Source organism: Hoplias malabaricus, chromosome X2 (assembly GCF_029633855.1).
Source record: "Hoplias malabaricus isolate fHopMal1 chromosome X2, fHopMal1.hap1, whole genome shotgun sequence".
NCBI classification, from domain to species: Eukaryota; Metazoa; Chordata; class Actinopteri; order Characiformes; family Erythrinidae; genus Hoplias; species Hoplias malabaricus.
The window spans coordinates 41,857,073-41,870,798 of NC_089819.1; the positions used below are offsets into that span (position 1 = coordinate 41,857,073).

General features: G+C 37.1%; 3 protein-coding genes across 8 annotated transcripts in view; all 3 read left to right on the top strand.

Annotated features, from left to right (window-relative positions):
- LOC136676295 (mitogen-activated protein kinase kinase kinase kinase 3-like) overlaps window positions 1-3,032 on the top strand; it is a 30,829-nt gene extending 27,797 nt beyond the window's left edge. For all 4 annotated transcript variants that reach the window (XM_066653178.1, XM_066653181.1, XM_066653179.1 and 1 more), the window contains 2 exons: window positions 623-678; window positions 957-3,032. In XM_066653178.1, coding sequence (XP_066509275.1) covers window positions 623-678; window positions 957-1,044 — 144 coding nt within the window. In that variant the 3' untranslated portion in view covers window positions 1,045-3,032. The remainder of the gene's footprint in view (window positions 1-622; window positions 679-956) is intronic.
- A 1,142-nt stretch (window positions 3,033-4,174) lies between these two features.
- On the top strand, window positions 4,175-8,633 carry LOC136677255 (peroxisomal trans-2-enoyl-CoA reductase-like). 3 transcript variants are annotated; one of them, XM_066654742.1, is made up of 9 exons: window positions 4,175-4,241; window positions 4,625-4,767; window positions 5,786-5,922; window positions 6,019-6,184; window positions 7,158-7,239; window positions 7,366-7,462; window positions 7,612-7,722; window positions 7,886-7,997; window positions 8,104-8,633. In XM_066654742.1, exons 2-9 carry the CDS (start codon window positions 4,656-4,658, stop codon window positions 8,187-8,189), a joined length of 903 nt encoding a protein of 300 aa, XP_066510839.1. In that variant the 5' UTR covers window positions 4,175-4,241; window positions 4,625-4,655; the 3' UTR covers window positions 8,190-8,633. The 3 variants fall into 3 exon arrangements, with proteins under 3 accessions (XP_066510839.1, XP_066510841.1, XP_066510840.1); XM_066654744.1 differs by having other exon boundaries at window positions 4,218-4,260; XM_066654743.1 differs by having other exon boundaries at window positions 4,222-4,285.
- Window positions 8,634-9,273: 640 nt separating this feature from the next.
- Window positions 9,274-13,075, top strand: LOC136677330 (transmembrane protein 169-like). Its single transcript, XM_066654849.1, has 3 exons — window positions 9,274-9,359; window positions 10,425-10,647; window positions 11,721-13,075. Exons 2-3 carry the CDS (start codon window positions 10,434-10,436, stop codon window positions 12,326-12,328), a joined length of 822 nt encoding a protein of 273 aa, XP_066510946.1. The 5' UTR covers window positions 9,274-9,359; window positions 10,425-10,433; the 3' UTR covers window positions 12,329-13,075.
- Window positions 13,076-13,726: the final 651 nt, after the last annotated feature.

The following is a 13,726-nucleotide window of genomic DNA, read 5'->3' on the forward strand; positions in this document are numbered from 1 at the left end:
CGGGCCTTGGGTCTTGGCCAAACAGATGAAGCCTAATTTATACTTCTTGTATCGAACCCAAGCGTAGCTGCGGACTCTCCGCTATAGCCTGACCCGCACTGCCCCAGAAATGTAGTCCAATTTATACTTCTGTGTTGACGCGAACCCTATGCTATAGCCTATGGCGTAACCTGAAGCCCAATTTATACTTCTGCATCAACCTGTGTGCCCTGGGTCCTGTACTGTAATATAGGCTTATATTGGGTTTGTTCATCTCATGTCTGAATGTTGTCCATCTATTTCCACATTATTCACCAGCATATTTCATTTAAGGGGCTATTTAAAAAAATATCTCCCAGTGGAGCATACTCCTGGACCCTGCTTGACAGTAATGATGATCAGTGTTATACATAGGCTGTTTATATATCTGGGCCCAGGGGTCAACAAGTTATGTATTAAAAGTGTGTCTCATACATTGCACCCTCACCCCTGCCCACCTCCCGGTTATGGGAAACAGTTCAGGCTCAGGATTTTTTTCCACTATCAGCCCTGGATTATGACTAATGACTGTAGCTGATTTTGTTTTAAACATGCTGTAATGTATTATAGATTAATATTGCACTGTTTTGTATACATGTTACAGGTAACACAGGAGATTACTGACAACAGCAGGATATTCAGATTACTGGGTTCAGACAGGTAACACACAGACACACAGTCATACATATACAATTAGTCAATTTACACACAACACACTTATTTACACGTTTCTTTGTTTGCCAATCCCTAATCCCAATGTCTGATTGTACTCTGTTTTTGTTTCATACTTTATAATCTGACTGTAGTGTATATCCTGTAATTTGTAGTCTGTCTAAGATTTGGGTTCCTACTGTTTTATTTTCTAAAAAATCTGCATCAACTCAATTACTCTGATATTCTGTAATAAATTTGTGTGTGTGTGTGTTCGTGTTCATCAGGGTTGTGGTTTTAGAAAGTCGTCCAACGGAGAACCCAAGTGCTCACAGTAACCTGTACATCCTTGCTGGCCACGAGAACAGCTACTGAACTGAACAGCATGCTGGGAAAGCTCACTAAAATCACTCACACGAGAGGCAGTAAACACCGGGAGACCACAATCCACAGACCTTTGACTTATAACCTCCAACCTACAATTGCCAACCACAAACCACTGAAGTTGAGCCTGAACTACAACTACTAACCTTCAGCTACTGGTTTACAACCTTGAACCTTGTCACTGACCACCAAACACTAACTTTCACATGCCAACCACTGACCTACAGTCACTAATATACACTACCACCACCAACTGCTACAAACTTATAACCATGATTAACAACCAATGACATACATATGCCAACTTACTCCCACAGACCTAATCCATCACCATTGTAAAACTTTTATCATGTTTTTATCAGGAAAATTTAACAGAAGAACAGACTTATAATATGTCAGTCAAAACTACATTTTAACTTTAAACCTGAAAACATGGAAGTGAATATCTTGGCAAAGAATATCTTATTTGTTTTAGTCTAAATGCTTAAGTGATATTAATAAGCTTTAAATTTACATTTTCACATTTTCATTTACTGTTCAAACCCAAAATATTTTGATTTCCCCCCTAAACTCACAGCTACACACTACATACCATTAATCCACTTTGTGTACTTACACTTTATAACACAGTAATACACACTCACACAGAATACATACAAATGCATAGTATACATTAAACATGCACACATTATGGGAGGTTCACCAAGGCTTCTGTTTTGTTTTTGTTTTTTTTCATTTTCAACTTTGTTCAATGTGCTATATCATATGGGATCTTCTTGTGCTGTCCAGTCAGGAAGGTGGGACTTAAGTATAAAGAAGGAGGAATCCAAATCATAAATGAAAAGCAGTTTTTTTTTTCCTTTGGTACACATATCAAATGATAGCTGGCACACAGAGCCAGTGTCTTAGCTAGCCAGTTAGCTATTGCTAACTGTTGTTTAGCAGAAGGGAGAAGTGACATTAACTATGAAAAAAAACACATTAGTGGGCAGAGCCTGGAGATGGTATTTTGTTAATCTCATTAATAATCATACTATCATTCTGTAAATGATGTCAAGCCCATATTAGGTAACACTTTTAAACTACAGTCTGAATCTGGCAAACTCCCACACTGACAAAGCTTGTGTGTGTTTGAAGGGATTGTTGAAGGTTTCCATTTGCATGACGTCACTGCAGAGTTAGTTTATTAGCAAGTAACATTATTCATATTTCCACTTAATTAAAGATTTTGTAATTCAGGACAGTCGTATTTGACTGTACATATAAATAATAAATTCTGTACATATAAATGTTTATTTGTCACAGGACACGGTAGATTAGATTTTCAAAAATCACATTTATTTCTTTCATAGAGGAATCCAGCTTAGACCTGGAATTCTTTATTTGGACATGACATCCACTACAGAATGATCACATGATTTCAGAGGTCTGTTAGAACATAAAAAAAAACACTGACAGAATATTGAAGGTGATCCATCTAATTTTTTTTGTTTGTTTTTTTTTTTAATGTTTATACTCGCATGGAAAGTGCTCTACACTCTGATGTGTTTAATTATGAATGAGTGTATAGGTGTTAGTGTAAATTGTCTGCAGGGTTTTTTCCTGCTGTGATATGTTTGTTAAGCTGACTGAGGGTACTGATTTAAGGGCTTTTTTAGTACAACAGCTAAAGTGCCCATTTTTTTTTTAACATTTGCCTTTTCAATATCTTTCATTTTCATTTTTTTATTAGTTTATTTGTTTTTATCATTTCAATTAATATTTTTATATGGAACCAAATGCTGTTTTATTTAACAGATTGGAATTGTAAGTGTTTCTAGATTGTGGTTTGCACTCATGTTGAAATTTGCACATTTTTATAGTGTTTTATGTGTATATTTAGGTGTATGTTTGTCTATAAAAACATTTAGATATGAATAAAAGGGTCTGCTGTAATCTGCTAATGTATGTAACTGAATACAATATTAAATCAAAACATTTCTTACGTATTTTATTTATTTATTTATTTATTTATTTATTTATTGGGGGGGGGGGTTATGATGGCAATTGCATTTGATTTTTACTATTTTCAACACAGTTAAGAATAACCTATAATTTAAAAACCCTCTAGTAACAACAATGGATGAAAAAATGTCCACTGTGTTAAACTTTCTAAGAAAAAAAAATCTTAAACTGCCCCTTGATTAAGCATCTAAAAACTAATCTAATTTCAAAAAGAAATATTTAGGAATTATTTCCAAGAAGAAAAAAACCCTAATTCCTTAATATACATAACTCTACAGCTTGAATTATGAATATGCAATTAGTCCCCAACTCTCTTTCCGAACTTACTCATTCTCTGCTCGTTGACAGGATTGTTTTTTTAGATTTATGACTTAGTAAGTCTTAATTTATCCTGTTTACATGGTAAGCTTAAAATCTTTATTTTCACTAAATGAAGTCTTCGGAAAAAACTTCTTGTTTACCTGAAAATGGAAATAGCTTCAGTGTTGCACACAAAGTGTTTGTTTGATAATAGGAACAATATTTAAAAAGCATGTTAATTAACAAATAAAATGACGTTAGAGAAGACATACCGTGTCTTTGGTAAATACATAAGCATCAAACAATACAAGCCTTAGGTCGAAACCTGAGGTACCCAAGAATTATGCTAGAGAAACACAAACACTGGTTTGTAGTCATTTTCTCTTGGTTCTACCTCTTCCCCATTCTCCACTTTACCATATTTAATCACTGTCTGCACTTCTTGTGTGTTTTGCTCACTTTACCCCTGTCTCTGTGCTCTCACATAAACGCTGTACCAGTATTGTGGTTTTAGAGACTCAGACGAGGCACGACAATGTGGACCTGCATGCATATAGGTAGCATAAGACTCAGTAAATATATATATATAATAATGATAATAAAATGGCCCTATTTATCCCATATTTACGGACTTTGGCGGATCACAAATACTGATGATGTTGTAGCTCCAGATCTAAAGAACCCACCCCTACCCCAGTAAGTCCCCTTTAATCAAGTCTTTTATTATGAAAGGTGAGTTAATAGGAGACTTTTGTCAGTATTCGTGGTATACACAATGGACCAATCACAAACAATTTCTTGTTCACTATGTAGTGCACTAAACAGGTCAGAAATAGGGTTTCTCCACAAACAGTCCTGAGTTAGACACCGCTGAGTATTTAGAGGTTGTACACTCACTCTGTTGTACGTTTGTGTTGATTTAAGTTGTGTAAGATATAAAGTTTTATAACACACTTACTACATTTAATATGAACATTATTTATTTACGGTTTTTACACGTTGGTGAACTTTTCTTTAAGTACATCTACAAACACAGGTCATTAGATCAGAGAGATTTTAGCAGCTCATCTAAAACATTTCCAACAGAAAGCTCCACTGCTGTACCTTTCTCCGCTTCAGCGAAATTGGAGCATTTAACGGAGAACTTCTACTCTTTCGCACACTGCAGTAAAGTGTAGTAAAGCTGTAAATTCGTGACCTATATACTGCACTGAGGAAAAGGGGAGCGTTCATTCTCTCTGTCTCTCTCTCTCTCTCTCTCTCTCAGATCTGACCGGTACCGGTTCTTGGTCGGTGAAATGTCCGTGCGAAGTGTGTTCAGACCAGATCTATTCAGTCGGAAAGTGGCGATAGTGACCGGTGGCGGAACCGGGATTGGAAAAGCCATCAGCGCCGAGCTTCTGCACCTAGGTCTCAGCTTCATTTCTCTACATTAAAGTTATACTAGAGAAACCCACTCTGTTAAACTGAATTAAACCTGAATTACTGTAATATAAACGGTTGGCTACAATGTTAAAGTATTAAATGAGGCCTCTTCTTTAGAGAATAACTTCGTACAGTGTAAAATCTCACAGTGAACTTTCCCCTGGAAACTCGGACTCAACTTTTAAACTCTGGCTTAGTCAACCAGTTCAAACCTGCTATGTTTAATTATTGTCGCACGCCCGTGGCCTCAAATCATTATGCACTAATTTGCGGTTTGAAGTGATGCGTACGAACTTTCTAATAGATCCAGCATTGAAAAGAGTTCAATGCAATAATACAGTAGTGAGGGTCTCGAAAGAATTCTTGACTTGGGCTACAGAGGGTGTAATAAAATCTGGAACAGACATGGTGTGTCAGGTTTTGTTCACTGTCACTGGAGAACCAATTAGATTTGCCATTGTTTCATTTCAGGAAATATAGGCAAGGGCATAAATATGAAGGATGAGAAATGACATCAAATAAATAAATACACAAAAAAATAATATGTGAATAAATAATAAATAAAGTTCATCATGAAAAAATGAAAAGTGCATAATTAGTATCTTGAAATGAATTCAGTTTTTTACATTCATTAATGTATTTCCAAGTTTCTATATTTATTATGACACTAAGTAAGATAATGTATTTCTGTATTTCCATCTTTCTAGGTGCATTTATTTCTAGAATGTGGTTAGGAACAGCCCACTCATTTAGTATATACATGTGGAAATGTGAAAATACAGAAATAAAATGCAGAAGTGTAGAAATCAATTCAAGACATTTAACTAAGTATGCACATTTCATGACAACATTTTTTTTATTCAATTAGTTTTAAATTATTTAGTTGTGCATTTTTTATCCTTATGTCAAGTTCCTCATCCATACGTAATTAGGGTTGGACAACACTATCTTTAACCTGCATGTGTTTACTTGTGTGTGTTTGTGTGCGTGCATGTTTGTGTAGGTTGTAGTGTTGTCATTGCGTCTAGGAAACTGGAGCGGTTGAAGGTAGCAGCTGAGGAGCTGAGTCTCAGTTTCCAAGAAACCTCTGCTCCACCCAGGGTCACACCCATCCAGTGTAACATCCGCAATGAAGACGAGGTCTCCCATACAGCAACACAATTACACAAACAACAAAACTGAGCTGATTTTTTGTTTTGATATAAAGTGGGCATGGTTTGTTATTGTGATTGACAGGTGAAGAATCTGGTGACATCCACTCTGAAACTATATGGACGGATAGATTTTTTGGTGAATAATGGTGGTGGTCAGTTCAGCAGTCCAGCGTCCAACATGAGCGTTAAAGGCTGGACAGCTGTCATTGACACCAACCTCACAGGCACCTTCATCTGCTGCAGAGAAGGTCTGTAATTTAAGTTAACTGTCATGATTTAGTGCACACTGCAAAGCCTAAAGTCAACACCTGGAACACCACTTTTACCACCTAGAAAATATATATACTTTTTAATATTTAACATACATAAATTACATAATGGACTACAGAACACTCATCATAAGTCTGTAATTCTTCATTCATACTGTTGTATTGTTATTAATGTATTAATTGTTTTATTGTTTTGCCCTGATGTTGACAACAGGAAGAAGGGTTCCTCTTTTGAGTCTTGGTTCATGTCAATGTTTCTTTCTCTTGTTCTGAAAGAGTTTTTCTGCCAATTTCACCTCAGTGACACACACTTGGGGCTCAGACCCAGGATTATTTGTGAAAACACCAGTTACCTTTATAAATAAATTGAATTCAGTGGAATCTATCAACACTTACCAGCACTCTAGCAACCACTTAGCAACACTAGCAACCACCTGGGATATCATAGCAAGGACTTAGCAACCACCTACCAAATTAGCCAACACTTTGGACACAATAGCAACTACTTATGTTGTGTCCAGAACTATACGCTGTGCACTATATAGTGCAGTTTCACCATTTTGCAGTAGTGTCTGAAAACATAGTGGACAATTTTCACTACACTTAAATCACAAAATGCACAACAAAAAGTCCTTCGAAATCCTTCACTATCCTCCTGAAATTAGTTTACTTTAGTAATGTGGATGATGTAGAGCGCATCCCATTACAACATTCTCACAACCAACAAACATAAAATAGCAACCACTTAGCAACATCCAAGCAACCACGGTATAGCCATACCCCAACAACCATTTACAATACCAGAACAACCACCCACTACAACCTAGTAACCAGCTAGTTACTCCCTTGGCAACACATTACAGACTACTTTTTAAACTAGAAATCACTTGGAAGTTGCTTAAACTGTGTACTTTGCGCTGTAATATTTTCAATATGATTATACATGTTGTAGTGTACAATTCATGGATGCAGGAGAATGGGGGTGTCATCGTTAACATCATTGCTGACATGTGGAGGGGATTCCCTGGCATGGCGTGAGTACACACACCTCACACATTACACACAATTTACACACTTTGTTACCCCTTACAGATTATATTTTTATGTTTAAAGTTGTTAAAGTATGTTTATTTTAACATCAAAACCCATAATAATTTCAGTCACACCGGTGCTGCAAGGTCTGCAGTGGACAATCTGACTAAGTCTCTAGCCATTGAGTGGGCCAACAGCGGTGTCAGGATCAACACTGTTGCTCCGGTAAGATTAACCAAACCCAACCTAATCTAAACAAAGCTACAGTATGCAGGTATCTTTTAACATGGCGATGATGATTCTTCACTGATATCCCAGCCATCTGTAATCCTTCTCTCCAACATGACTTCGTGTGTATGTATGTGTTTTCATAGGGAACTATCTTCTCTAAAACTGCAATGGAGAATTATAAAGAGCTTGGACCGATGATTTTTCAGAAAGCGATTCCGTCCATTCCTGCAAAACGACTTGGTTTTCCAGAAGAGGTGTGTGTTTATCATGTAATTAAATTCAGTACAACAGTATGTTCAACCTATTTAAATGTATTAGATTATATTTTTTATTTGGCATTAGTAAATTAACAATCATATATTATTATTATTGTGTGTGTGTGTGTGTGTGTGTGTGTATGTGTGTGTGTGTGAACAGATTTCTCCAGCTGTGTGTTTCCTGCTCTCTCCAGCTGCCTCCTTTATCTCTGGAGCAACACTGAAGGTCGATGCTGGTCAGAGTCTCTATAACACAATCTGGGAAATACCAGGTGAGCACAGTAAATGCTCTAATAATACCAATAATAAAACAGTTTCTGTTACATTATTACCAACTCCTGTGCTCTCTCTAATGTTCTCTCTCATTTTCTATTATAGATCACTCAGCTTGGCCTGAGGCTCCTGAAGGAGAGAACACTAAAGCTCTGAGAGAAATTCTAAAAGACTTTAAATCTAAACTATGAATCTCTGTTTAAAGAATTAAATCCACAGACTGCCTTTATTTTCTGTGTAATTCATATACAGTATTTTTCACTAGTGCCTTAAATGGCTGTGTTACATATTAATTAATTTTGATGTTATTGTGTCAGATTATCTTTAACCTGTACAGACAGATGGTCAACAGTGATCTATCAAAACTGCTGTTAAATGTTATTAAGTAATAAACTAAATGATGTAATGACTTTAATTACTTATAACTCTCCTGTTTCAAATGCATTTTGTAAATATATGGAATTAAAGCAAGATGGAATGGATTTGGTCCGTGATGTGTGTGCATCTAATAAGTTATTGATGATTATGTGGACCGCAACCCTGAAATGGAGAAGCGGAGAAGAAAATGATGATGATGATGATGATGATGATGATGATCATGTGGTTAATACATATCTGTTCATATATGCAATTTAATAAACAGTTTGCTGTGAATATAATTTTAGGAATTCTGCAATGTTCTGAAAAAACTGAAGAATATTATTGTGGCACTAAAGTAAGCTGCCACAGAGCTTGTGTCTGATTCTTGTCTTGGATGCGAGTGTGTAAAGTGAGTGTGTGATGAGCCTGTGCCAGATTCAGTGTGTTTACACCCAATTAGTACAGGATCTACCATGATCCTGATCGGGATGAAGCAGTTATAGATGATGAAGATAAAATTGCTAAAAATGTGTTATTGGTTACTTTCTGAGATCGATTTTGATTAATTAATAGACTGATGATCACGTTTGGACTGAGAGACTTTTATTATGAAGCAATTTGTGAACGCGCTGGTTACTAGGCAGAAAAGGGCACGCCCGAGTTATGTTATGCTATTATTTTCATTATTATACATAATTACAGTAATTACTTAAAAAGCAACAATAATAATGATGTTGTTGTGCTGTGCTCAGCCGCAAGGCTGCTAGTGAATCGTATTCGGGTTTTTTTTATTCAGATGTTTCCATTTATAAGAGGGGTAATACAGAATACAACTGACTGTATTCCTTACACTGTCTTTTAAATAATTTAGCTACAATATAGAATTTAATGCTGTAACGAGTTGAACCAGAATCGATTCAAGTGTTTTATTTAAATGAGCCAAATTCAAAGAATCGGTTCGTTGCTGAGCTCATCCACGCTGCAGCGGTCTCTCGGCTTGGGTGAGTGAGAATCTGATCAATAAGATCAGCCCTTATCAATAGTGCAAATACGGACAAAGCGTAATACTTACGGACAAAGGCATTATGCATTCATTTACAACTTAAAAGGCGCAGTGCAAAAAAATATGACTGGTACACTATTTAAGGTGGATCGATCCTGTATGATGCTGAGAATAATCACCTACACTGGAGATTAAACTGGTGAAAAAACACGTTTGCATTTTTCATCATCTGCACAACCAATGTTTCTGCATTCTTCTCCACCCTTCTTCATCCTTTTCCACCCTTATATTTTTTCACCCATGATGATCATTTCTCCGCCCTGTTCTGCGGTTCTCTAGAAAACGCCGTTGCTTTAAACTAATTCTGAATTTAATGAGCTGAATCCTAAAGATCAGACAGAAACACTAGATGTTTATTGTCCTTTATTGTTTTTTAGTATCTGTTATTTTCTGTTATTTGTTGTGCCATCATTGTGTCGTATATTTACTTTTAGTATCTGTTAATTTCTGTTATTGCCGGTTAATGTATGTTAAAATCTGTTAATGTCTGATTACTGACTGTTAGTATGTTATTGTCTGTTACTCCGTTGGTGCCTGCTGTTTAATGTTAGAGTCTAGTGTCTGTAGTCTTGTTGTTGTCTGGTAGTGTCTATTATATTCTGTTAGCTTTTGACAGTATTGTCCGTTATTTTCTGATAGTGTTTGTTATTGTCTTTTAGTGTCTGTTAGTGTTTATTGGTGACTATTAAATCTAGTGTGTGAACAATGCAACTAAATCCCTTCTGCCTCCTGGACGCTGGGGATGACTGCATGGCGCTCCAGGCGTGTGCGCGCGCGCGTGCGTGCGTGCCACTGATGGGTTAAATGTAGAGATTTTTATTTATTTATTTATTTATCTTGTACAATGACAATAAAGATATTTGTCATGTTTCTGTCAGGTTTTGTGTCTGTCATAGTCTGTTTTCTGATAGTGTCTGTAATTGCTTGTTAGATGTTTTTGCTATTGTTTTTTTGTGGTTGTTGTCTGTTACTGAGTTTTATGGTCTTTATTAAATACTTGCAGGTGTTTAAAATGGAGGTGGAATCTGTCCCTGAGGTTGTGATCCCTGCTCCATGCCAGCCGGAGGAGATGGAGAAAAACAGGACACGAAGAAAGAAGAAAAAGAAAAAAGAGATAATCTATCGCTCTGAGACAGAAGATCAGGATGAGGGTGAGGGTTCAGAGGTCACAGCTCCCGATGAAATGTCTGAGGATATTGATGGAGTCTTCAGTTCTACAGGAAATGGTGAGAAAAATAATAAAATAGCGATCTATCACAGGGCAGCACAGTGGCACAACAGGTAGTGTCGCTGTCACACAGCTCCAGAGGCCTGACTGTCTGTGAGCATGTCTGTGTGGGTTTCCTCTGGGTGCTCCGGTTTCCTCCCACAGTCCAAAAACACAAAGTGTTAGATGAATTGTCTACTCAAAAGGGTTTATAAATGTGGGTGAATGCGTGAGAGTGTGGTGCCCTGTCTAGGGTGTGTCTCTGCCTTGCGCCCAGTGCTTTTGGGTGTGTGTTTGGTGTTAAGTGTTAGTTTTGATGTTGGGTAGTGTTGTTTTTGAGCATGTTTTTGAGTACTGATGCTTTGAGTGTTAGTGTTTGATGTTAGTGTTAGTGATAATGACCAGATTTCCTCAGCAGGACCATAGGATGCATTTGTTTGTGTTTGATTCTGGTGTTGGCATGCTCACAGGCAGTCAGGCCTCTGGAGCTGTGTGACAGCGACACTACCTGTTGTGCCACTGTGCTGCCCTGTGATAGCTGATTTTGAGTTTTGAATGTTAGTGTTCCATGTTACTAAAGGTGTACAGATGTTGTTATTCTCTGCAGATGTCTTTGACTCTGAAAGCTAAGATGCAAATTTGTTATAGAGCTTGGGATTGTTGTTGGGTGTTTGTTGGTGTTAGTGTTTGGACTGAACAGAGAGGATTGTAGGATTTGTGTAGGATTTTGTGACCCTGGCTGTTTTTTTGTTTTGTTTATGGCATTGGGTATAGGGTGCTGATATTTGTACTGATGTTGTTAGTGGCTATTGTAGATGTTGAGTGTTGTTTATACATGTCTTTGAAACTAATGGCTTTTTTTATGAACATGTTCTCGGTGGCCTTGGGTGGGTATAGATTTTGAGCTCTGAGGTTTGTGTTGGTAGCATTGGGTGTTTTTGCAGTGTTGGTTTGTTGGTTTTTTCTAGATGTTTAGGACTCTGACAAACCTCATATATCCCATGATAGCCCTATATTGTTGATGGCATTAGGTTTTGGTGTTGAGTGTTAATCTTGGTGCTGTTATTGAGCTGATGTTATTGTTGTCTCTAGGTGTTTGTGACCCTGATGGCCGTTTTGTGACCCTGACGGGGACAATCACTCGGGGGAAGAGGAAGGGTGAGCTAGTGGAGATCCGTTTGGAGCTGACAGACCGAGAGCTGAGGGATATGGCTCGTTCTAAGGAACGTCTGGACAAGGAGTGCGATGGTCCAGGACCCCAGAGCACCTCCTGCAGGCCAGGACGAGGACCTCACATCCTGCTTTGGAGCTTGTCCTGCTCGCCCTTCATCTTTCTTCTCGCCTTCATCACATCCTTCTACTACGCCACTCTGACTTGGTACAACATTTTCTTGGTTTACCACGAAGAGCGCTCCTTTGTGTTGAAGGTGGTAGTGTGCCCTCTGCTGGTTCTCAGTTACCCACTGCTGGTGATGGTGTTGAGTTTATTTGTGGCATTTTACGCAGTACTGGCTCAGTTCTGCTGGAGTTTTGGTGCCTGGCGGCAGGCTGTAGCTGACCTAGAGAAGGGTGTGTGTGGCTGGGCTTGTGGTAAACTCGGGCTGGAGGATTGCGCTCCCTACAGTGTGGTGGAGCTCCTGGACTCAGACACACTCTCGGACACACTGCACAGCCGGCGTGGCGAAGAAAGCTCTGTCTGAAAAACCTTTACACTCAACTACTGGTGGCAATATAGCAACAACATTGTATCAGTTTCATATGACCTTTTCAGCATACATATCTCATTATATCACTTTAATACAAAGGTACCACAATGGACTTTAATTGATTCACTACATTCATTTTCCCAGAGATTTTCCCAGATTTGTACAGTTTCATAAGACAAACAAAGCATATTTCATAGACATACATTACACAGGTAAAATGGAATAAATGTAAATTCAGTGAATCCTAGAAAAATGTTTCTTTAGGGGTATTAAGGGATATAAAGTTTTTCTCTCTGTAGTAAAACATGGAGGTGCCAGTGCTATTTAAATATGACTCTATTCACCTATACTCAGAAAAGCACATTACTTATCATGATAATAAAATATTGTAAAATCACCCACCTCTAACCATACACATATTACCCCTGTCAGCTGCAATGCCTTGCGTTGTTGTGCTCTTATTGTCTTATAAAGGTGCTACTTTTTTTTATTTATTTTTTTTGTATTTTACAATGTTAGTGCATTAAATAATTAATTGATACTGGAACTGATAAATTTGTGATATTAAACAAAGCTGTGGTCACTTACTCCACTACAGAACACAACTGTTCTGTATAATAGATTTGTATAAATCTTGTTTAAAAGTTCTTGTTGATTTGTTGACTTGTTTAAAGGTTCTGTAACATGTTGTGTATGAAAGTCATGTTTAAAGATTCTGTGTTCCGGTGCTTTATTTCAGTGTCTGACACTAGTTTTCACAATTTGGTAAAAACTGAACATTTTATTCAATAAAAAATCTGTTTGTCTGAATTTAATGCTTTGATTCTGAGAAGATGGGAAAATACATGGGGAGCAGGTAACTACTGAAGGAGGCTTACTGCAGGGCTGGCAGGGGGACCGCCATGAACTATTCCCCACCACCAAGAGAAATGTTCGGGTGTAAGGGGTAAAACACCAAAGACTAGTGACCTCTGGCTGACGAACAAGGAACAAGGTCTAATTCCATAATTAAATGAGCACATTTATGTTTGACGTGATAAAGTGGCACGGAATGATGAATTAAATATGATGTTTAAAATTAAGTTTAAAATTTTGTCATAAATACTGATTCATTTTAGTTTAATCATTCAATCATTAAATAAAAATAATCTAAAAACATTTAATGCACATGTTTAATAAAGCACACAGAAACCCAACAATTGCAAACATATTGTTTACTGTAGTTTTATGTTAAATTTAAAATTTTTAAGTGTTTCTACGCCCTATGCTGTTTTCCCCCAAAATACATTGTTTTTATTCGGTATATTAAAAATAATATTGACGTACTAATAATACCAGTGTACAATGAGAGTAAAACAGATAATAATAATAATAATAATAATTATTATTATT

What these genes read in the sequence shown, in the direction of transcription:
- LOC136677255 (XM_066654742.1), top strand. Translation starts at nt 4,656, where the DNA reads ATGTCCGTGCGAAGTGTGTTCAGACCAGATCTATTCAGTCGGAAAGTG. An exon ending in CTTCATCTGCTGCAGAGAAG is followed by an intron (nt 6,185 to 7,157) that starts GTCTGTAATTTA and finishes TACATGTTGTAG; the next exon opens with TGTACAATTCATGGATGCAG. An exon ending in GGATCAACACTGTTGCTCCG is followed by an intron (nt 7,463 to 7,611) that starts GTAAGATTAACC and finishes GTGTTTTCATAG; the next exon opens with GGAACTATCTTCTCTAAAAC.
- LOC136677330 (XM_066654849.1), top strand. Translation starts at nt 10,434, where the DNA reads ATGGAGGTGGAATCTGTCCCTGAGGTTGTGATCCCTGCTCCATGCCAG. An exon ending in CTTCAGTTCTACAGGAAATG is followed by an intron (nt 10,648 to 11,720) that starts GTGAGAAAAATA and finishes TGTTGTCTCTAG; the next exon opens with GTGTTTGTGACCCTGATGGC.